This window comes from Marmota monax, unplaced genomic scaffold (genome assembly GCF_021218885.2).
Source record: "Marmota monax isolate L192 unplaced genomic scaffold, Marmota_monax_Labrador192_F-V1.1 WCK01_AAM20220418_F8-fsc00014, whole genome shotgun sequence".
In the NCBI taxonomy this organism is placed as follows: Eukaryota; Metazoa; Chordata; class Mammalia; order Rodentia; family Sciuridae; genus Marmota; species Marmota monax.
In genome coordinates this window covers 9337815-9361955 of record NW_026695222.1, presented here as the reverse complement: position 1 = coordinate 9361955, position 24141 = coordinate 9337815, and the positions used below count along the sequence as shown (strand labels likewise).

The window sequence follows — 24141 nt, the reverse complement described above, 5'->3', positions numbered from 1 at the left end:
TGACCCGGCCGGGCCGGGGGCACCTCCTGGGGCGGCGCCGGGCGGCTGGTGGCAGGCGACGGGCACGGGTGAGAGTGGGAGGCGCGGGCGCGGAAGGCAGGAAGTGCCGCGGCGCGGGGATCTGAGAGCGCGGCGATCGGGGCGGAGCACACGGAGCGGGATCTCGCGGGAAGCGCGGGGACGCCCGGCGCCGCCTCCCGGTCCTCCGTGCCCATCCCCTTCCCGCCGCCCCGGACCTGCCACCGGGGGCGCTGCGGCCTGCGGGACCGGCCAGTGCTCGGGCCTCCGGGTGACCCGCCGGTAACCGCACAGGCGGTGACGCTCTGCGCTGCCACTGCTCTCGGTGGAGAGCGATTTGCTGCATAAAAAGCAAAATAACTCCTCCCGTCGCCTTAGGTTTAGGGTGAAAATGACCCTCATTTTTTTTTTTCGGAAATTGAAAAATACGCGAAGCTAAAAATCGCTAAAATCTCTTTTCACACCAGCACCTGGAGAGATGCGCAGGTAACATTTTGATACATTTCCTTGAAATCTTTTCTCTAGGCACAGTTTTTTTGTTTGTTTTGTTTTGTTTTAATGGATAAAACGCATCATGCTATCTAGAACGTATATCTGGCATCTCATACTGTTTTATCTAGAATCTAATGATGATAATTTTACCATATCGAACATGCTTTTCTAACGGTTGTATATAGTTCTAAGTGTGGACGAGCACTAACACACGTAACCCATTGTTACACACTTAGGTTATATGTATAGACAACACCACAGTTTTGTTTGATGAGCCTAATGATATTTTAAAAGTTCTAGTAATCCCACACTGTAAAGATAAATACTGATAATAACTCAGTGTTTCACTGCCTGGGCTTTTCCACGCATATAGCCATACATGTACCTTTGCACCTATAGAAATAATGTCTTGAATATACATAAGCATTTACACACATAAATCCATGAAACCTCCTCCTCCAGCACCAAAATACATAAAAATGATGAGTTCTTAAAACAAGTTCATTGCAGTGTTTTAAAATCTGGGGTAGAACATGAACCCAAGGAGACAGGTTGAGAACCTGAGACTGGATGAAGGTTCCAGTGAGTGGGTGTAGACAAGAAGAAAAGAGGACCAAAGACAGTGCCCTGGGTGCTACAAGGTTAAGGGGGTGCAAGAAAGGACCATCAACAGAAGCATAAGGAGCCATTGAAGCCACAGGGGGAAATGGTCTGAAAACCAAGGGAAGAAAATACAACTCATTAGGATTTGAGTCTTGTGAATTTTTTTATTAATTTATTTTTTAAAATTTAATTTAATTTTTTTAACTGAGGATTTAACCCAGGGATCCCCAGCTGTGCCCCCCCTTTGTGTGTGTGTGTGGGGGGGATTGAACCCAGGGCCTTGTGCATGCAGAGCAAGCACTCACTCTACCAACTGAGCTATATCCCCAGCCTTCTTTTTTTATTTTTTATTTTGAGACAGAGCCTTGCTAAATTGCTGAGACTGGCCTTGAACTTGATGATTATCCTGCCTCAGCTTCCCAAATTATTGGGATTATAGGTGTGCACCACCATGCCTAGCTGTGAATTTTCTAGTTCTATCCTTTGCCTATATTTCTTATGTTTGTCTTTTTCTTTTTTTAACATTTAGTTTTTAGTTATAGGTGTACATAACTTTATTTTATTATTTTTATATGGTGCTGAGAATTGAACCCAGTGCCTCACGAATGCTAAGCAAGCACTCTACCTCTGAGCCGTAATCCCAGCCCCAATCTTTTTTATTTTTTAGTTGTAGTTCGACACAATACCTTTATTTTGTTTAATTATTTTTATGTGGTGCTGAGGATTGAACCCAGGGCCTCGCATGTGCTAGGCAATCACTCTACTGCTGAGCCACATCCCCAGCCCCCCAATCTTTCTTTTCTTTTTCTTCTTTCTTTATGTGTGCAGGTACATGTGTGTGCTAGTAATTAAACCCAGAGCCTTGTGCATTGCTAAGCCCATATTGTACCACTGAACTATGCTCCCAGCCATTTTTCTTTACTTTTAGGAGCTCTTCATATGTTCTGACATAAGTTGTTGTTGTTTTCCCCTCCTGGGATTAAATCCAGGAGTACTCTACTACTGGGCTATATTTAGAGCCCTTTTTATTTTTTATAGTAAAACAGTGTCTGTCTGGCCTGGAATTTGTGATCCTCCTGCCTCAGCCTCTTAAATTGCTGGGATTATAGGTTTATGTCACCACACCTGGTTTATGTATATTGTTTTGTAGTTTTGTTTGTTTGTTTGTTTGTTTGGGGGGATAGTGGGGACTGAACTCAGGCACTCAGCCACTGAGCCACATCCCCAGCCCTATTTTGTGTTTTATTTAGAGACAGGGTCCCACTGAGTTGCTTAGTACTTTGCAGTTGCAGAGGCTGGTTTTGAACTTGGGATGCTCCTGCCGTAGCCTCCTGATCCACTGGGATTACAGGCGTGTGCCACCGTGCCCAGCTGTATATTATTATTAATGGGACACATTTGGTATAATACTTTGTAGCTCATATTGTGAACATATTTGCATGTTAACAAATATCAACATAGGTGAATTTCATGCTTCTTTTACTCTAGGAAAACTTTGTTTAAAATACCATTTTCCAAACTAGGTATGGTGGCACATGCCTGTAGTCTCAGCGACTTGGGAGGCTGAGGAAGGAGGATCACAAATTTGAGGCTAACCTCAGCAATTTAGCAAGGCCCTAAGCGACTTAGTGAGACCTTATCTTAAAATTAAAAGTAAAGCTGGGAGTGGTAGACCATGCCTGTAATCCCAGCAGTTTCGGAGGCTGGAGCAGGAGAAACTCAGATTCAAAGCCAGCCTCAGCAACTGCTAAGTGCTAAGCAACTCAGTGATACCCTGTCTCTAAATAAAATGCATGATAGGGCTGGGGACGTGACTCAGAGGTCAAGTGCCCCTGAGTTTAATCCCCGGTACCAAAAAATTAAAAAGGGCTGGGGATGTGGTTCAGTGGTAGATCATCCTTAGGTTCAATCCTCAGTACCGAATAAATAAAACCTCAAAATTTTTTAAATGCCGTTTTCAGGAGCCGAATATGTAATCATCCAATAATTGTCATTTTGCATATTGAGCCCATCAGATGTCTCGCATCAAGCATCCCTGCTCAACTGCCTTTTAAGTACTGAGGATTGAACCCAGAGGTGCTCTACCACTGAGCTACAGCCCCAGTTCAGTTGTTCAGTTGTTTGTGGATTTTTTGTTTTGTTTTGTTTTGTTTTTTGTTTTGTTTTGTTTTTTGTTTTGTTTTGTTTTGTTTTTTGTTTTGTTTTGTTTTGTACTAGGGATTGAACCCATGGCCTGTGCATACAAGACAAGCACTCTACCAACCAAGCTGTATTCCCAGCACCCCCTCCAGTTATTTTTATTTTAGGGTCTTTCTAAGTTGCTAAGGCTGGCCTTGAACTTCAATCCTCCTGCCTCAGTCTTGGAAGTGCCCATTCTCTTTAAAGCCTGCAGATATTGAAAATACAGAGAACCTACCTTCCATATTGAAACACAATGACTCAATACACATACTTCCATGTATACTTTTATCCTCTTCTGAAATGAAATCTTTACAAATGGATTATTAAGGTCAGAGACCAACCTTGATCTTGACCTATGCAAGATGCCTGGAGACTGGAATAGGTGAATGACTTGGTCCCTATTCTTCAGTAGCTCACTCAGTTTAAGGAGATAAGTAAGATGCAGGAAAATGGAAAAGGAGATTTTAATACATATGCTGTTTCTCTCAGTAGTAGCCCCATCTTAGGAATTTATTCTATAGATAGGCAACACCCAGTCATCAACAGATGTACTTGCTGTTAATCATTGTCAAAGCCAATAACCTAAATGTTCAGCATTAGGGACTTGAGTAAGCATAGGCCATATGGTACTAATATGGATCCATCTCTAAGTAAAGTGAAGAAAGAAATGTATGGAACAATGTTTCATATATTGTTTTTGTAGTTTTAAAAATACAGGCGTACACATGCTTGTAAATGTATATTCCTGCATTGTTCACTAACCCATGTGGCTATGAAGTCCTTGAAATGTGGCAAGTTCAAGTTGAGATATGCTGTGAGTGTAAAATGCACATTGGATTTTGAAGATATCCAGGTTTTAAAGCTATCCATTGGATTTTGAAACTGTCAAAAAGTATGTAAAATATCTCATTAATAATTTTATTGACATGTTGCCATGTTCAGAGTTGTCTCCTGTGTTTCTTTTTATTTTTTATTTATTTAATTTTTTTGCAATGTTGAGGATTGACCCCAAGGCCTTGGGCATGCTAGGTAAGCACTTTACCACTGAACCATATCTCCTATTTCCTTTTTTTGTTTGTTTGTTTTTGTTTTGTAGCAGGGATTGACCCAGGGCACTCAAGCACTAAGTTACCTCCCCAACCCTTTTTATATTTTATGTTGAGACAGGACCTCTCTAAGTTGCTGAAGCTGGCCTGGAACTTTCGATCCTCCTACCTCTGCCTCCCAAGCTGCTGGGATTACAGGCATGGGCTACCATGCCCAGCATTTTATTTTATTTTTTTTAAATGTTGTTATTACTAGAAAATTTTAAATCCTATATGTGGCTAACATTCATGCCTGCTGTTACATTTCTACTGGCTATAAACTATCTTCTGTAAAATATGTAACACATTTATAATAGTAGCTGCCTGTGGGGAGGGGTCCTGAACATTGGTCCTGCTTCACTGCCTTTTTGTAACATTTAAATATTCAACTTTGTTTGAATTTGTGGTGCCATGGTAATCATTTTGGAGGGGCAGGGATACCCAGGATTGAACTCAAGGGCTCTCAGCCACTGAGCTGTATTCTCAGTCTTATTATGTATTTTATTTAGAGACAGAGTCTCACTGAGTTGCTTAGCCCCTCCCCATTGCTGAGGCTGGCTTTGAACTTTCAATCCTCCTGCCTCAGTCTCCTGAGCCTCTAGGATTACCTAAAACCCATTAACATAGCTGGGTGTGGCTGCCCATGCCTGTAATCCCAGCAACTCAGAAACCTGAGGAAGAAATATCACAAGTGGGAGGCCGGACTGGCAAGACTGTCTAAAAATAAAAGTGACTCAGGAGGCTGAGAAAGGAGGATCACAAGTTTGAGGCCAGCCTCAGTAACTTAGCAAGGCCTTAAGTAACTTAGTAAGACCCTGTCTCAAAAAAATTAAATAAATAAAAAGCTCTGGGAATGTGGCTCAGTGGTAAAATCCCCTCTGGGTTCAATCTCCAGTACCAAAATAATTAATTAATTAATTAAAAGAAGTGCTGGAGGTGTAACTTGATGGTAGAGCACTTGTCTAGCATGTGGGAGACCCTGGGTTTGATCTCCAACACACACAACAACAACAACAACAACAAAACATTAAACATGCCATGAGCCATGACAGAATATCGACAGGGAGGGGAAGTCCCACAAAGGTGAAGCTTAAAAATGCTTTATTTAATAGCATTAAAGTATTCATTACAAATTAAAACAACAACAAAAGAAGTATGTTTGCTCCTCTTCTGCCCAGGCCCCAGGGGTCACATCAGATGCTCTTGAATGAGTATAGAGTTTGATGTGCTTAGTGCCAGGGTTTTTGCTTCCATGGGGAGATGGAGCCTTCCATAGTCCACAGGTGTCCTGAACAGAATATGGCTAGATTTGGTCCTGTTACTATGCTGGTTGAAAATATTTCTTTTAACTTAATTTTATGGACTGGTTTTTGTTTTAACTGAGCACATACTCCATGATCTAATTGGCAAAAGGAGATTCAGCTGGACACACAGAGCTGATGTGTGGACCTCCACCTGTGGGATAGCAAAGGATTCCTGAGATTTTCAGAATCCACACAGCAGGTGGTTTCCTCCTCAAATACCCTGTGGGGATTTGTGTGGGAGGGGGTGGGGAGGTGGAGACCTGCTGTGTTGACTCTATAATTGCAACCCTCAGAACTGTTATACTGCAAGTCTTTGGAGTAGAAGCTGTCTGAGAGAGTGGCACATTCCCCTCCACTTGGGGAACTAAGGCCATTAATGTAGATAGGAGCTAGCTTCTAGAAGCTAGGTTTCTAGCTTGAGACCCAGGGAGAATGAAGGGGGCCGGGGCAGCTATCCCTGCCTGCCTCAAAAGTATAGCTCCTGGCACAGCATAGGAACTGGGCAAGATATTGAGAAGTTCCCAGTTCCCACCTCGGTTGCTCCTCTCACAGGCTAGGTTCTTTCTCTTTTCCTCTCATATTTGCTGACCACCTGGTGCCTGCCCTCCCTTTTGTCACCCCCACCCAGTGTCCTAGGACAAACAGTTGGGATTACTAGGGAAAGTGCTTTCCTGCTTTCCTGAGCTGTGCCCCCTCCCAGCCAGGAGCCTCTCTTCCCTGGGGACATGGGATGCAAAATCTAGCTTTTGGGTGCAGCCCTCCCAGCTCCTTCCAGGGAAATAGGCTTAGCTGGAAGGTGATTAGATAATTAGAAGATGATCATTGTAAACTAATGACAAATTCAGCCTCCCTCCTCATCAAAGAAACTCCAATTAAACAATATGGTGTCATTGACACCAAATTAGCTAAGCCATCAGTGGGAATGAGATAGTTCTTTGGTCGCTGACAACCCCCCAAATTCCAGATGCAGAAATCCAGGCCGAAACTGGCTCGGTTGCACACGCCTGTAATCCCAGCTACTGGGGAGGCTGAGGCAGGAGGATAGTGAGTTCAAAGCCAGCCTCAGCTACATAGCGAGATCTTGCCTCAAAATAAAAAAATAAAAAGGGCTGGGGTTGTGGTTCAATGATTAAGCGTCCCTAGATTAAATCCCCGGTACCAAAACCAATAAAGAAAAACAAACAAACAAACAAACAAACAAAAAAACCCAAAAAACTGTGGGGCTGGGGCTGTGGCTCAGAGGTAGAGCACTCGCCTAGCACGTGTGAGGCCTTGGGTTCAATCCTCAGCACCACCTAAAAATAAATAAAATAAAGGTATTATGCCCAACTACAATTAAAATACAAAATATTTTTTTAAAAAAGAAAACTGTGATTGGTATTTATGAATGTAATGCACTCCACTACTGTCATGTATGTAAGAAATAAATAAATAAATTTTAAAAAATGAAAGAAATCCATGCCTAGGCGATCTGTGGCGTTGCCAGGAAAAACTTGGGTCACATCCAACCTGGCGGCCTCCCCTCCTCAGTTCCGCTGGAATTTGTGGTGCCAAGTAACCATTTGCGGGGGGAGGGGGGGCGGGTACCGGGAATAGAACTCAGGGGAAAGGGGGCAGGGCCTGTGAATTACGTTCTGCGGCTGCTTGGCGCTGAGCTGAGCGTTGCGTAGACAGGTAGATTACTGGGGTCAGAGGCTCCTGGAAGGGAGCATATCCTGGCTCCACCTGCCCAACCGTGTGACCTTGAAAAAATTAATGAATTTCTCCATATCTCAACGCTTCTGTCGGTAAAATAGTTCAGGGAACGCGGACGCGCAGCACAGCTGTGTTTGGCAAACTTCCTGGAGCCAGGTGGAGCATCTCAAGGTCCCTACCGGGTGGTCGTGGCAATGTTACACCTCTGGGGGTCTTTCTGATGCCCCCCCTTAGGAGGTCTTGGCTTCCTCTGGGGTATGTTGCTCCAAACCAAGTCCCAAGAGGTGGAATTCTGGAAATTAGAATCCTGGTGCCCGGGATTGGGGATGAGTGGGCGTGGCATAACCCCCAATTCCTGTGCCTGGAAAGTGGGCGGGCTGGGCTTGACCAGTCTAGGCAATGCTCACCCGGCGGGCCCCGCCCTCGGTCCCGCCTTCCTCTGACCGGCGCCCCCATTGGTGGCGTCGGGCGGCGCGGCCGCTGTTATTTTTCGAATATATAAGGAGGTGGAAGTGGCAGCTGCAACTAGAGGTTTCCCCGGCTGCAGCCTGAGTCCCGCGTCCCTCCACCCCTCCCCACCCTCCCCGCATCCCTTTCCCCTTGGGCTCCCTCGCTCCCGGTCCCGTTGCTCTTCCTCCTTCCCTCCCTCCCTCCCTCACTCCCACCCCGGCCCGCTCCCTCCCTGGCCCCGGCCAGCTGTGCTGGGCTTCTGTTGGCCGCCTTGCGCCGGGCCCAGCAGCCAGCCTTTTGCCCGCCCTGCCGCGATGGAGGTGCCCCAGCCCGAGCCTGCGCCAAGCTCGGCTCCCAATCCTGCCGGCGTACGCGAGAGCGCCCAGCGTCCAGGCCACCTCCCGGGCCTCTGGCTGGGGACTCATGGTCTCCTGGAGTCCCCGGAGCTTGCGGTCTCTAAGTCTCCAGTCACCACCCTGACCCAGACCATGCACAATCTCGCCGGGCTCGGCAGGTAGGACGCCCTGAGAAAGCCGGGCGTGGAAATGAAGGAGGCCAGGACTAGGATCCTGGGACACTGGGCACGGGAGCCGAATCTAAAAGGTGGAGCGGGGAGGCTTCCCGACAGAGCAGAGGCACCCTTGCCCCTGCTTCAGGAGTCCAGGGCAAGGGCATTGAGACAGAGACTGTGGCTTACACCCTCCAGGTGACCTGATGTGGACCCCTTTTCCCCTCCCCCTCCCTCGTTTCGTCTCTACCACGCTGTCTCCCTAATCACTGCCCCAACAGCCACCATTTTGCCCCAGGCAGGGAATCTAATTCCGGGCCTAGAGGGGGAACCTGAGGGTGGCTTAGCTGAGGTTCTCACCGGTTGGACCCTCTGCTCCCTGCACCACCCCATTCTGCCCCCAGGGTTAGTGATTAAAGAAGGATCCTGCTCCCTAAGACAGTGTGTAGGGAGGCAGGAGGGTGCTGGTTGGGATGCCGGCAGCAATAGAGATCTAGGTCTTGGCCCTTCTTCCTGGAAGGAGCATGAATGGGTGTGGGTCTGAGAGCTGAGGAAGCTACTCTGGAGCTACTTTGCGGACCCCTCTGGGCCCCAAGCCCAGCCTCCTTGCTCTTGTCCCTGGATTGATTCATCTCTCCCTGCACCTTGGAGAATTTTTCCTAAAACAATCAATCCAGACAAGACAATTAATAGATTGAGCCTTGCTGATCTGAGAGGAGGGGTAGACCTGATGGGATCACCTCCCACAAGTTCTCTCAGTGAAGGGGCTCCGTGGGACATTGTAGAGGCTGGATGGGCCCTTCAGAGGTGGTGGAATGCAGGAACAGGGGCGGACCAGCCCTTGAGTTCTACATATTTATCTTTCTCCTTTCCTGGGTCCCTTCTCCCTCCCCAGCGAGAACCCAAAGAGTCTGCCCTTTCGAAGCCGGCTGACACACCTATCCCTGTCAAGGCGGGCATCTGAATCTTCCCTGTCATCAGAGTCCTCTGAATTTTCTGACGCAGGTGAGACCCAGGGTCCCTGGGGAGGTCCCCAAGTGCCAGGAGAGTGGGGGAACTGCTTGGGCCTCTTGACTTCCCTGCCCTTCAGATTAACATCCTTCCTACAACCTGAAAGGCTTAGCAGCCTCCCCTAACCTGCCCACAAAGTTGGAAGACATACCTCTGATGAGGCTCACCACACCCAATCCATTCTGTGGAGAGGGTAAGAGGGTGGGGCCCTCTGCGGAAGGTGAGATCTTACCTATTTAAAACAAGGCGCCAAAGTCTCTAAACCGCAGCCCCACCTGGAAGGCATTTACAGTTGAAAGTTGGTCTTTTAGAGCATTCTCTTATAGTCTGGAATGTTTTTCTAAAAAGCTATTGTGTCTTCCAAATTATTTTAAACCAATTTAAGAAAAATGCTTAGAAAAATATACATAGAGGAGTTTCCATAGCGAACAGGGAGCCAAGCCCTGTGCCTTTTGATAGATAGTGTGTCACCCTCCGGAGCCTAGGTTTTTGTTTCATTGTTTAAAATAAATGTGTCCAGATTTAAAATAGAAACACGTTTCTTTTTCTCTTCTTTGGATGCTGTGGGGAAAGTATACAGAAAATACTACTTTCAGATCAAGGTGTTCTGTCCCCTTAGGTCTCTGCATGGATTCCCCCAGCCCTATGGACCCCCAGATGGCAGAACAGACGTGAGTAGAGAAGGGGGGTGGATCCCTACTACCAAGGACTCACCACTTACTTTTGGGAATCCTAGTTCTACTAAACTCAGTGGAGAGGCCAGGGAAAGTAGTCAGATCCCTCAACATTTGTCTGGGGCTAGTTGACCTTCCCAGACCTTGCTCCCTGTCTCAGGGAAGGGTCTGCTCTTATGGAAACCAGATGAGAGTGGGCTCAGGAATGGTAGGGAAAGCATTCCCTGGGAGCAGAGGATGGCTCCCACTAGCCAAGTCTGTTTTTCAGTCCAAGCCCATATGTCCCCTTTGTTTGCCCATACATATTATATGTGTGTGTTTGAGAAATACCAACCTAAAAGTATGGTCCCACTAATTCAAAACTTTGATTTGCTTTAGGCCAAGTTGCACACTGTTGGCTACAGACTGATTTGGCCCTTGGCCCATTAGCAATCTCTAGTTTCATGACACACTTTACTCTCTGGCCAACCCCTGGTAGTCAAGAGAGCTGGTGGTCTCTGCTCTGGACAAATACCTCTCCCTTTGTTAGGGGGTGTGAGTAGTGCCTTCCAGAGGACAGCTGTTCCCATCCAGCTGTTAAGGCCCAGGCAGGTGGAGCAGCTGCCAACCATTAGTAGGGGCAGCTGGGTATCCCCAGCCTGAGCTGGGGGACTGTGGCTTTGTGTTTAGGGCAGTGACTGTTTCCTCCCTTAGCTTTTGATCCGACTGGGCGGGGTACAGGGTTTGTTCACAAACAGGAAACAGAATTGAGTGGGGGTGGAGGGCAACACAGAGCTGCCCTTGCCTTACCCCTAAGGACTAGGTGCAAATTGGAAATGAAGCCGATTAATTGGTCATCCTGATGCCAACTTGGCTGAGCACAGCCCTCTCTTGAGGGGACAGGGACACCCCTTGATACTTTGGCCCAGTCAACCCCCCCACCCCCCGCACCTGCCTTGACAGTTATAGTTTCTCAGAAAGAAGCTGGTGTGTGTGTGAGTGTGTACGCACAGATGCACAAAGAGTTCCCCATGGCAGGTGGTCTTCAGTAACATAGCTGGGGGGCGGGGCCTATATACAGAAGCTTATGCTTTAGCTTCAAAAGGAACATCTGTTGGAATTCCTTGCCTGCTGGCCTCTTCTAAGGCAGGAGGAGGGGGTGGAACAGAGGCTGGGTCCTGGAAAATTCCATAGGAGGGAGGAAAGGATGTGACCCTGTACATTTGTCACTAGGGGGTCTGCTGTGGCAGACTGGGGCTGGTCCAGGGGGCCATTAAAGCAGGCCCCTGTCATGGAAGGAGCCAGATCAGCTCCTCACTTGGGGAGGAGAGCCCAGCCTTGCTGGCATCCACCCCTGAATAAACTCACATTGCTGGATGCCCATGGCCGTCATCACAGGGTGGATGGATGCCTTCCCTGGCAGCCATATGGCCCCACTTAGGTGATTTGCATACAGGTGGAAGGCTTGCATGCAGGCTGGCGAGACTGTTGCCTTGGTGATATCTCAATGACCCTGTGACCTGCCCCAGCTGTCTCCTTCACTGCTTGTCTTTGGGCCCTCTTCCATTCAGGGAAGCCTTTAAAATTCCAGGCTGCCTCTCATCTCCCCTTCCTCAATACCTGGGCCCCACTGACAGGGAGCCTCTTCCTCCCCCTCCCTTTGCTCTGGCCTGAGCCCTGGTCCTTGGGTCTTATGATTTGTGGCCTAGTGCTGGGCGTAGGTGATGGGATGTAGAGGAAGATGGGCCACATCTTCTGTCTTCTAGGTTTGAGCAGGCCATCCAGGCAGCCAGCCGGGTTATTCGAAAGTAAGTGTCCCTGACCCTCTCTGCCCATGACAGGCTGGCCCCCAGGCATGTCAAGGGATCTAGGGGAGGGATATCTTCCCTGCCTTTAGTCCCTGTCCCCAGGGACTTTTAGCTCTGATCTTTCCCTGTTTCCTTCTGCAGTGAGCAGTTTTCTATCAGGCGTTTCCAGTCCTTGCCGGTAAGTGTCCTCTGAGACCCAACAGAAAACATAGGGGTGCTGACTGGGTAGGGGCACAGGCATCCCAGGGCTACCTCCCAGTTGGTTGGGGAACATGGGGTTTCATATGTGGCTGAGCAGGCCAGGGGAGTTGGAGGAGGGGCAGAAGAGAATAGAGTCTAGGCTGGTAGCCAAGAAATGCAGCCTTCAGTATCTGCTGCCCTTCCTGGCTTCCTAGGTACGGCTGCTGGGCCACAGCCCTGTGTTACGGAACATCACCAACTCCCAAACACTGGAAATCTGGAGGAAGAGTGAGGCAGGTGATAGAGCTGCCGGCAGTCCTGGGGAAGACAAAGAAAATGTGAGCTGCTTCTGGAAGGCCCAAGTGGGAAATCTCCAGGGAAAGAAGGGGGCATGCATGCCTGGTGGTTCACTGGCATCCGGTGATGCCCCTCCTCTTGCATCTCGCCCACAGAATGGATTTGTCTTCAAGATGCCATGGAAGCCCACACATCCCAGCCCTCCCCATACTCTGACACAGTGGGCCAGCCGCAGAGAGGCCTTTACCCAGAGGCCAAGCTCAGCCCCTGACCTGATGGTACATAAGGAGAGCTGACCCTTTAGAGGGACCTTAGGATGTAGCTTGGGGGAAGGAAAGGGTAGCGTGGGACCCCCCCTAGGCACTGAGAAGGAAGGGGTTGAGGACTGACTCTGGTCCTCCCCACCACTGAGTAGCCTGTGTGTGTTTGTCACTCTGGCAGTGTCTTACCCCTGAGCATAAGATGGAAGTAGAGGAGCCCAGCCCCTTGGCTCAGTCCTGCTCTCTGACCCCTGCTGAGGCAACTACTGAGGAAGATGATGGATTTGTGGACATTCTGGAGAGTGACTTAAAGGTAAACAGTCTTGGCCAGTTAGGTCCCTACCTCTCTCCCTGGGATGGCCCAAAAGAGAGGCTCTGAGCCCCAGCAGCAAGACATGACTTCATTTCAATGTCAGAAGAAGTATTTGAGGTAACTGAGTCACAGTCTGATCTCTGGCCAATCAGAGAAGGGCAAGTGACTGGTGCCACAGTGGAGGGGAAGCTGGGCAGGGTGAAGGGACGTGCACAGCTCAGTACAAGCCCCAACAGCAAGTAGGTCCCTGCAGTTCTGGGGGTTTGGGGTGGGGGCGCTGCTCTGGGTAGAGAAGCTTAGCAGGGTCTGGGAGGGCTGCTGGCCTGGTGTTTGCTGAGGGGACAGAGAAAGCTGTGCTGGAGGATTCAGGCCTGAGGGGTTTGACTTGTGCCTGTGGTTATGACCATGTCCTTGCCGATTTGACCTTAGGATGATGAAGCAGTTCCCCCAGGCATGGAGAGCCTCATTAGTGCCCCATTGGTCAAGACCTTGGATAAGGAAGAAGAACAGGTATGCCTCTGGGGTGGCCCTGCCCTCTGGGTAGAATTTGGGATTAGGGATTGAGTGTTCTGACCCCTGACCTGCCACCCTTGCCAGGACCTCATCATGTTCAGCAAGTGCCAGCGGCTCTTCCGCTCTCCATCCATGCCCTGCAGTGTGATCCGACCCATCCTCAAGAGGCTAGAGCGGCCCCAGGACAGGGACATGCCTGTCCAAAATAAGCGGAGGAGGAGTGTGACCCCCCTGGAGGAGCAGCAGCAGCCTGAGGAACCTGTGAGTGCCTTTCTCCTGAGACTGGGCTGTCACTATCACCTTGATGTTCCACTCACTTGGTCATTCATGGCAGAGGGGAGGGTACAGCTGGTATTCTGGGCATGGTAGTACTGAGAGAACAGATAGCCTCACCCTTGACCCCTGCATCCTTCTGCCTTTCCTCTTAGAAAGCCCGTGTCCTCCGCTCAAAGTCCCTGTGCCATGATGAGATTGAAAACATCCTGGACAGTGACCATCGTGGGCTAATCGGAGATTACTCCAAGGTACCAGCACAGCATGGGGCCCTCAGGAGACTTACCCTATTACTAATTGGGGACCCCTGCCCCTGTAGCTACTTCTGTTCCTCCTCTCTCCCCAGGGACTCTTTTTCTTTGTCCTTTGTTATCTTTGCATCCTATGTTCCCATGCAGACTTCTCCCTTTGGCTTTTCTTGGTCTCCTGACTTTACCCAGATCTGTCTAGGCATCCATTCATTGTACCTCAGCCTTGGAGAACATTTCCCACCTTATATCCATGTCGCCCCTCCTCCTGCCTCACTCCTGGACATGGTAGGCCTATGGGGCAGGAAGCAGAAAGTTCATGTTTTCTATTCCCTCCTTCACTTCCCCTTGGAAGGTTGTTCCCTGGTTATCAGCCCCAGGAGGTGCCTCTTGGTGGCTATGGGAACCAGAGCTGAATTTGAAGGCCAAAGCAGGTGTGACCTCTGGACTTGGGAACAAAGCTCCTTCCTTTTCAGGCTCCTGCTCTTACCAATTTTACTTTCTCTTTTCTTTTATCCCTTCCCTTTAGGCTTTCCTTCTACAGACTGTGGATGGCAAACACCAAGACCTCAAATACATCTCACCCGAAACGGTAAGCAGGGTTGAGTCATTTTCCAGGGGCCTTTTGGACTACTGTTGGCTGTGACCACCTCTGGGGTTGGGCTACATGTATGGACCAACAAAAGGGAGAGGCCAGTCCCTGGCTGCCAGCCTGACCTTCTGATGGCGCCACCTGCAGATGGTAGCCCTGTTGACCGGAAAATTCAGCAACATTGTGGAGAAGTTTGTGATTGTGGACTGCAGATATCCCTATGAATATGAAGGAGGGCACATCAAGGTGAGGTGGGACACTGGGCAAAGGCCTGAGGACCCCACGTGGCTCAGGCACCCTGCTGCAAGGCTCAACCAGTAGAGGGCCCATGTGTGCCTTCTCATGGTAGGGAACTTGCCCAAGAAAGATGGGGTCACCTCTCTGGGAACAAGAGGGGGAGGGGTCTGCCTCCCAGGTGCAGGGCTGTGGCCTCACCTCTAGCATCTCTTGACAGACTGCTGTGAATTTGCCTCTGGAACGGGATGCTGAGACCTTTCTGCTGCAACACCCCATCATGCCCTGTAACCTGGACAAGAGAATCATCCTCATTTTCCACTGTGAATTCTCATCTGAGCGTGGGCCCCGCATGTGAGTCCCAGCTTTGTCTGCCCAGCCTGCTAGTGCCTGCCCTTGGCCTTTCCTGCACAGGCTTGTAGTTGCTGGAGCTGTTGGAATGGCCAGAGCGGTGAGCCAAGCCTTTCAGCTGTGTCTCTGGTCCTTAGCTAGTCTGTTTCAGGAGCCCTGAATATATCTCTTGAATTATGTCCACTCATCACCTCTCTGCTTCCTCTTTCCTAGGCTAGGCCACAGATTTCTCTACTGAATATTGTGCAACTGCTCTCTGGAAATAGAGCTCAGCACCTCCCTCCTGCCATCACCCCAGCCTCTTCTTTGCCCAGTAAAGACCAGCAGACTTATCCTCTACTGGCTGATATTCCTGTGCTCAAAAACTTGTGTGTGGGCTGGGGCTGGGGATGGGGCTGGGGCTTGGGCTCAGTGGCAGACCACTTGCCTAGCATGTGTGAGGCACTGGGTTCAAGTCTTAGCACCACATAAAAATAAAATAAAGGTTACAAAAATTTAAAAACAAAACCTTCTGTGGCTTTCCCAAGGCCTTCAAAGGAACAATTTTTTCTTGAATATTTCCAAACAAAGTGTAAAGATGAGGGAATAAGTCCTCATCTAGACCCCACCACATGGCCAGCTCTGATCCCCCCACCCCCCACTGTAATGTTCCAGGTGCCGATTTATCAGGGAACGAGACCGCGCAGCCAACGACTACCCCAGCCTGTACTACCCGGAGATGTATATCCTCAAAGGCGGCTACAAGGAATTTTTCCCACAGCACCCGGTACATGAATGGGGGTGGCTACATCCTCTGGGTGACAGACTGCAGGGAAAAGGCTTAGCCAGGTCATAGTCCTAAGAGAAGGAGAAGGAAGGGCTGGCTTCCCCTTTCCTCCAAATTGACAGACCCCTTCCATCCTGCCCTAGAACTTCTGCGAACCCCAGAACTACCGGCCCATGAATCACGAGGCCTTCAAGGAGGAGCTGAGGACCTTCCGCCTGAAGACACGCAGCTGGGCTGGGGAGCGAAGCCGGAGGGAGCTCTGTAGCCGGCTACAAGATCAGTGAGGAGCCAGTCCTGCCACCATCCTGGCCCTGTGAGGTCCTGGTGCCTATTGTACCATGGGCCTTCTAGAGGCCTCAGGTGCTATCCAGGGGAAAGACAGCATGGGTGTCCTGTCTGTCGCCCCTGTCCCTGATTTCCCTTGTCTCACTCCAGTCATTTTCCATACCCTGGTGCTAACACCACCCCTGGAAGACCCCAGCCTGGTGGGTTAAAACCAGGTCAGAGGAAATATTTTGTGTTCAGCAGGAACCTTTTTGCTTTTCTTCCTTCCTGTTTGGGTCAACTCTTTTGTCTTTCTGGTCCAGAAAAGTCCCTTTATGTATGTTTCAGCTGAGGCTGTTGGGAGAGCCTTGCCCCTGAGGACGAGGATGGGCCAGGGCTGCCCCTGCCTCTGCAAGAATCATGGGTGTGTCTGCATGTTGTCCCTTTCTTTTTCCTGTCCCTCTGTCCAAGCACCTCCAGTATAAACATAAGCTCTTACTCTTTCCTGTTGCAGTATTACCTGCGTGCTTGATTTGTTTGTCTAACTTTTACCTGTCTCAGGACACAATCACTGGTTGTAGTCTCCCCCTGTCCAGTTGGGGTTAGAGATTCAAACAGCAGTTACTCCCTGGTCCTGGCTTTTGTTGCCCCAGAAAGGGATGTTATTATCTTTGGAAGTCCCTGAGGAAGGGGCTAAGGCCTGAATCAGGAGCCTACTGGAGGCCCCAATGCTGTGAATCCTAGGGCCTGACTGGTCAGAACTTGCTGCTGTCCTGTCACGGATGGATGGATGGATGGATGGATGGATGGACGGACGGACGGACCGTGGGCGGGTGGATGGCCATGGATGCATGGTGCCTTGCACACACATGTGCATATAAATTGAGTGGAAGCATTTTGGTGAACATGCTAGCCTGTGGCAGGAATGTATATGTGAACAAAAAGTCTTTACACTTCGTTTGGAAATATTCAAGAAAAAAATTGTTCAAGGAAAAAATGTGGAAGCAGCTAAACCAAGGACTGAGCAACCTCTGGATTCTGAATCTCAAAGTGGGGGAAGGGTTGTGCTTGAAGGCCCCATGAGACATCTGTTAAGGCCTTGGTTCAATAAAGCACTAAGCAAGTTAAGAAAGCAGCACTGTGATCTCTGAAGCCCTTGACAAAACCAAAGCTGACCACAGTGGTGGGACTGGGGCAGGGAGCAGGCCAGCAGAGGCTGGAAGGCTTTCTATTAAGGTATCTCAGGTTCCCTTTCCATCTTCTCTTGAAGTCTTCCATTTCTTGTATCAAAGACACTCCTGCCAGGACTTTCCCCTCATCTGACTACCCAAGCATTTCCGAGCTTACCTTCCCTAAACCCTACACTCAATGGCAAGAGTAAGTGACCCCAGCATGCCTCAAGAACTGTCAGTGGGATGGGCTGGAGTTGTGGCTCAGTGGTGGAGCACTTGCCTAGCATGTGTGAGGTACTGGGTTCAATCCTCAGCGCCACATAAAAAATAAGTGGATGAAATAAAGGTATTGTGTCCATCTACAACTAAATAAAAATTTAAAAAATCATTGTCAATGGGAGCCAGGTGCAATGGGGCATGCCTGTAATCCCAGCGACTTAGAAGTCTAAGGCAGGAGGATCATAAATTCAAAGCCAGCCTCTGCAATTTAGTGAGGTCCTAAGCAATTCAATGAGATCCTGTCTAAAAATAAAAAAGGCTGGGATGGGTTCAGTGGTTAAACACCCCTTGGTTCAATCCCTGATATCAAGAAAAAAATTGTCCGTGGTGGTACACACCTGAAATCCTGGCTACTCCAGAGGCAGAGGCAGGAGGATCACAAGTTTAAGAGCAGCTTCAGCAATTTAGTGAGGCCCTTTCTCAAAAAGGGCTGGGGATGTAGCTCTGGTAAAGCACCCCTAAATTCAATTCCCAGTACAGAGGAAAAAAAAAGAAATCGTCAGCAGGACCAGGTACAGTGACATACACCTGTAATCCCAGTGACTTCAGAAGTGGTGGCAGGATTGCCAAACTCGAGGCCAATCTGGGCAACTAAGTGAGACCCTGTCTCAAGATGAAAAGCTGAGAGCTCTGGGCATCATCATACTGAGACTTGCCTGCTCCACCCTCCCCCCTGGTTTCATAGGAAGGCAGCTGGAAGCAGGTCGCATAGCAGATAAGCAGAGCAGGCATTCCAGCCTGCCCTGGATTCTCACCCTTCACCTCCCACCTTGGTCCTAGCAGCCAATGGGGCTGGAGGGCTGACCTGACCTGTGTCACTTGTGAATGTCCTCTTCCTGCATTATCCAGATCAGGACACCTGAACAGGATGGAGCATGGACCCAATATCTACAGCACCCAGGCCTGTGCCAGGTGCTGATGTCCGTGCCACTTCTGTCCCACCAACAGAGTCATAGTGGCAGTCATGAGACACTTAGTATGATGCAAACGCTTTTAGACTTATAGCCTCTTCAGCCTCCCTAGAGGACATTTAGCTCATTTTGCCAAAGAGGTGGGAGGTGGCCTCAGAGAGACACTTAGTCAAGTCAGGAGAAAAAGTCCCCCAAGAGAAGGCCAAAGTGAGTTCTGGCATCCACCTTGAGGGAGGCAGGGACCTGGATCTGGGCAAAGGATGCTGTGGGTTTGCCTCTTGGCTTTTGACTCAGGCCAGGACCTGCTTCCTATGGAAACTTCAGGACACCAGGAAGAGTGCCCCTTCTCCCCTTCCCCCAGCAGGGAAGCTTTAACTTTCTTCCTGGATGCTCTTAAAGAGAAACAGATCAGGCAGGGAGGCCTTTAAAATCCTGGGCTGCCAGCCAGTTTTGAAGGTTGTTTTGCTGGGGCCAGGGCGGGGCAGGAATTCCAGCCTGCCAGGAGCCCAGGAGCAGCCACGTGCTGTGCATTCACAGGGTTAAAGAGCTGTGTGGAGTTGGGCACTAGCACAGGGAGCTGGGCGGTGCTGGCCCAGACAAGGCAGCAGGCACCAGTGGGGTCTAGGGGGGTGGGCATGGGGGAAAGAATTTCCATCTGATTCATGGTCTGAGTTGCACACTCAGTCACTTTTTTTGCAATGACAATGTTTAAGGACACTTTTTTTTTTTTTTTAAAGGAAGAATATCCAGCATTTCCTCAAAATAACACATCATCAGCATAGACTCTGGACCTGAAGAACCAACCACCATGTGGGGTAAGGTTATTTCTAGAATTTTAGGAGGTCCCTCATGTTCTTCCCATGACTCCCACTCCACAGGTAATTCCTATTGTGACCTCTATCATGGTAGTTTGGTTTAATGAAATCATAGAGTTAGTATTCTTCTGATTTTTTTTTCATTTGGCCTAATGATTTTGATGTTCGTCATGTTCTCATTTAGTGAGAATTTGTTGCTGAGTAAGTAGTTCATGATATGGATATGTATCCTTTAATTGGATTAATTCATTCTACTCTTTTTTCTTTTGTATTTATTTATTTATGGGGCTGGGGATCCAACCCAGGGTCTCACACATGCTGGATAAGTGCTCTACCAACTGAACTATATCCCAAGACCTCTTCTGTTTTGAATTTTTTTTTTTTTTTTTTTTTTTTTAATTAGAGTATAGCTTGATGTAGTGGCATGTACCTGTAGTCCAAGCTACTCAGGAGGCTGAGGCGGAAGGATTGCTGGAGCCCAGTGTTTCAAGGCTGGCCTGGGCAACATAGACATATCTCAAAGAAAGCAAATATTTAAAAAAAAGGAAGAGGAGGAGGAGAAGGAGGGGAAAGAGAATAGGGAGGAGGAGTGGGGAGGAGAAGGAGGAGGAAACACAAACACACACATACACTCCCTGTCTTTTGCCATGTGATGCCCAGCACTGCCTCAGGACTCTGCTAATAAGAAGACTGTCACCAGATGTGGCCACTGACCTTGGACCAGAACCATGAACAAAATAAACTTAAAAAAAAAAAAAAGAAAAAAAAATTAGCTGGGCACAGTGGCACACTCCATAATCAGTAATCACAGTGATTTGGGAGGCTGAGACAGGACAATGGGCAGTTTGAGGCTACCCTTGGCAATTTAGGGATGAGTTTGTTACAAAATGAAAAATAAAAAGAGTTGAAATGTAGCTCAGAGGTAGAGAACATCTAGGTTCAATTCCCAGTACTGGGGGAAAAAAAAGTGATTAATATGTAGTAAAATTCACCCTTTTGAGCATATAGTTCTGTGAGGTTTGTTTTTGTATTTTTGTTTGTTTGGTAGTGGGGATTAAACCCAGAGGTGATTTACCACTGAGCTACATCTGCAGTCCTTTTTATTTGATTTTGAAATGAGATTTTGCTAAGTTGCTTAGAGCCTTGCTAAATTGCTGAGGCTGGCCTCAAACTTGTGATCCTCTTGCCTCAGCCTCCTGAGTCATAGGGATTACAGGTGTGTGCCACTGTGCCCAGATAGTTCTGTAAGTTTTGACCAGTCCATACAGTTCTGTATTCACTACCACAATCAGGATATACAGAACACAGTGGGGCACTCCTGTAATCCCAGCAATTTGGGTGGCTGAGGCAGAAGGATCCTTGGCAACTTAGTGAGGATCCTTGTCTCAAAACTAAAAATAAAAAGCCCTGCAGATGTAGAACGCCCCAGTACTTGGGGGAGGAAAAAAAAAGATATGGAACATATTCATCCTACCCTATTGGAAATTGAAAATAGTGCCGGGAGCATACCAAGAAGTACAGGGTGTTCAGCTTCAGTACTTTCCACACAGTTCTCCAAGGTCCTTACACCAACTCACCTTCCCACCAACAATGTCTAAGAATCTTGTTCCACATTCTTGTCAAAATTGGCAAATTGTAGCTGGGCACAGTGGTGCATGCCTATAATCCCAGCGACCTGGGAAGCTGAGGTAGGATGATCACAAGTTCAAAGCCAGCCTCAGCAACCTAGTAAGGCTCTAAGCAACTTAGCAAGACCCTGTTTCAAAATAAAAAATTAAAATGGGCTGGGAATGTGGCTCAGTGGTTAAATGTTCCTGGTTTCAATCCCTGGTACCAAATTTTTTTAAAAACAAATTTTAAAAAGAAAGAAAAAAATTTTAAAATTGGCAAATTGTAATTTCTATCTCTTAACAGAGAATGTGGATTCTGTATATAGCAAAGAACTCTGGCAAATGTTGAGTGCTGAACCCATATACTATCATGTGGCCTCAGCAGGTGTTTGAGTGATGCAGATTCAGTCTTTTTCTGACTCCTATATTGAAAAATGAGACAATATTTGCCGTAGTCTTGATTTTTTTTTTTTTTTTGGAAGATACTGAGGATGGAATCCAAGGGTGCTCTATCTCTGAGTGACATTCCAAGCCCCCTTTTTATTTTTTTAAGACAGAGTCTCACTAAATTTCTGAAGTTAGCCACAAATTTGCAATCCTCCTGCCTCAGCCTCTCTAGTAACTGGGATTACAGGCCTATGCCACCATGACTTGCTTTGATTTTTTTCTGTCAATTCAGATTCTTTAAACATCAGTGATTTAAGCCGAACATGGTAGTACATGCCTGGAATCCCAGGTGCTCAGGAGGCTGAGGCAGGAGGATGGTGGGTTCAAAGCCAGCCTCAGCAAAAGTAAGGCACTAAGCAACTCCGTGAGTCCCTGTCTCTAAATAAAATATAAAATAGAACTGGGAATGTAGCTCAGGGGTTGAGTGCCCCTGAGCTCAATCCCTAGTACCAAAAAACAAAAGCAAAGACAAACAAACAAAAACACCCGAATCAGTGACTTAGCCAGGTGTGGTGGCACATGCCTATAATTCCAGCAACTTGGAAGGCTGAGAGAATCACAAGTTCAAAGCCAGCCTCAGCCATTTAGCAAGGCCCCAAGCAATTTAGTGAGACCCTGTCGCTAAATAAAATTTTAAAAGGGCTGGGGATGTGCTCAGTATGTTGGTTTTTTTTTTTTCAAAAAAAATTTTTTTCCAACAAAAAGGAAAAAAAAATCAGTGACTCTTTAGAGTTAATTAGCTCTGTGTTAACTGGCTTGAGTCCTCTGTTGACAACAGCCCATGACAATCTAGAAAGTATGATTTCTATAAGGTCTTCATCCCTGATCCCTGAAACTGAACAGAAGGACATCCTTCTTTCCACAGGCAATAAAGCTGTTGGTGTGGTGAAGAAAGAAGTTTAGATGGGAAGGTCCATGGACACGTAGAATCTGGAATTAATCAGGAAAGGACAATTGAGTAATGATGGAGAAGTGGCTGCTTTGCAGCTGTCAAAGTCATGCCTGGAGAGAATGTTGGATGATGTGAGAGTATTCACAATGTAGTGCTCAAAGAAGACAGTTGATTATGGGACAGAAGGTAAGAAGCATCCCCACCCTCCCCACACAGGAGTCTGTGTGGCTGCCAAGGAGTGTAGGGAGGGCAGCCCCACCCCACCCGCATTGGCATGCACCCCCCAAGGGGGGTGACCACAGCTGCCAGGCTCTGAGTCAGTGGGGCCTGGGGCAGCGGGGAGGGAAAGGGGCCTCACGTGGCTGGGCCCACACTGCCTTGTGGAGCCTCTGGCTGTCAGCCCTGCAGGAAGCGTGGCTGTTTGAAAGGACGAATCACATATAGCCTAGTCCTCCTGGGGCCCAGCCAAGGCCACTTCCCTGAAAGGAGGGATGCATGGGGGAGGAGGGGTGTTCCTGTGTTGAAAATGGGAGTACCAGGAAAGAAGGCCATCCAATCCAATCCTGGAGTGGAAGGCAGCTCCCAGGGTTGAGTTGTAGAGAATTAGCTGAGTTGGGGTTGGGGAAGGGTTAATGACCTTCCAGAGATCTGTGGGAAAGGGACTGAGTCAGATTTGTGGTAACCATGACCGGATATGGGAGAAGGAGACACACAAGGGAAGTGCAAGGGGCAGGCTGAAATCTATTGATATGTACACGTCCCACATACCACGTGCAATATCAGGAAAGTTACTTAATCTCACTGGGCCCCTACTTCCTCATCTGTAAAATGGGGATAATAAAGACTGTATTTCAAAGGGTTGCAAACTGGATCTAATGATTTGGTGTAAGTAAAGCACTCAGAACAGGGCCTGCCGACAAGTGCCACAGGAGAGTCTGCTACAGCTGTTACTACGCACGAAGGGCCAGTGTAGAAACTAAAAGGAAATCAGGATGGTTAAAAGGAACAGCCTAATTAATTTAATTAAAGGGGCTGTTGTGGAGGGTCCCTCCCCTTCCTGCACATGAACAGGTCCCTGGGTATGGGTTATAGGAGAAAGCCCACCTATAGTGTGCAGGAGGCAGGCAGCGTGGGCTCCAGTCTGGGTAGAAGCTACGGATGGATGTTTGGGGGAGACAGAGGATGGGAAAACTGTGTGAGAGACCTGTAGGAGGCTCTTAGCACATGGTGGTGCCAACTCTGAGATGGCTCAAGGAGGTGGGGTAGAGGGAGGGACAAGTCTTGTCTGACTTTTGGGCAGCCAAAATCCACCCAATATTCAGCCTGTCTTGATTCTCAAAAAAGCACCCCTCCTCCTCTTAGTTTCTCATAGTTTCTGCCTTGCTCTTTGAGAAATGCTAGTCACCTTTAACACGGAGTCAGTCAAAAAGTCTACTGCCTGGCCAGGCACGACAGCGCACACTTGTAGTCCCAGTGGCTCGGGAGGCTGAGACAGGAGGATGGCAAGTTCAAAGCCAGCTTTAGCAACAGCAAGGTGCTAAGCAACTCAATGAAACCCTGTCTCTAAATAAAATACAAAATAGGGCTGGGGATGTGGCTCAGTGGCCAAGTGCCAGGGTGCAACCCCCAGTACCAAAAAAAAGAAAAAGAAAAAGAACTAACAGGGCTGCCAGGTGGGGGTGCACACCTGTAATTGCAGCAACTCGGGAAGCCAAGGCAGGAGGATCACAAGTTCAAAACTAGTCCCACCAACTTGGCAAAGCCCCTAGGCAACTTAGCAAGACCCTGTCTCAAGATAAAAAATAAAAAGGGTTAGGCATGTGGCTTAGTGATTAAGCACCCTTGGATTCAATCCCCAGTACCAAAACAAACCAAAAAATCAAAATAAAAGATAAAAAAGGGTGGGAGATGTAACT

The 24141-nt window shown here is 48.3% G+C and overlaps 1 protein-coding gene across 4 annotated transcripts; it reads left to right on the top strand.

Moving 5' to 3' along the window:
• The first annotated feature begins 316 nt into the window (after positions 1-316).
• On the top strand, positions 317-23091 carry Cdc25b (cell division cycle 25B). Of its 4 annotated transcripts, XM_046433830.2 has the most exons (17): positions 8020-8342; positions 9232-9341; positions 9967-10018; positions 11767-11808; positions 11950-11986; positions 12204-12326; positions 12441-12563; positions 12727-12858; positions 13288-13368; positions 13456-13632; positions 13800-13895; positions 14422-14484; positions 14632-14730; positions 14939-15072; positions 15724-15835; positions 15979-19276; positions 22199-23091. In XM_046433830.2, the coding sequence occupies exons 1-16, from the start codon at positions 8143-8145 to the stop codon at positions 16117-16119; spliced, it is 1722 nt and encodes a 573-aa protein (XP_046289786.1). In that variant the 5' UTR covers positions 8020-8142; the 3' UTR covers positions 16120-19276; positions 22199-23091. The 4 variants fall into 4 exon arrangements, with proteins under 4 accessions (XP_058431306.1, XP_046289785.1, XP_046289787.1 ...); XM_058575323.1 differs by lacking the exon at positions 8020-8342 and adding an exon at positions 317-504 and having other exon boundaries at positions 12204-12563; XM_046433829.2 differs by having other exon boundaries at positions 8018-8342; positions 12204-12563.
• Positions 23092-24141: the final 1050 nt, after the last annotated feature.

Coding starts and splice junctions, on each gene's coding strand:
- Cdc25b (XM_046433829.2), top strand. CDS start 8,143: ATGGAGGTGCCCCAGCCCGAGCCTGCGCCAAGCTCGGCTCCCAATCCT. Junction 11,987..12,203: donor GGCGTTTCCAGTCCTTGCCG/GTAAGTGTCCTC, acceptor CTGGCTTCCTAG/GTACGGCTGCTGGGCCACAG. Junction 15,836..15,978: donor AATTTTTCCCACAGCACCCG/GTACATGAATGG, acceptor ATCCTGCCCTAG/AACTTCTGCGAACCCCAGAA.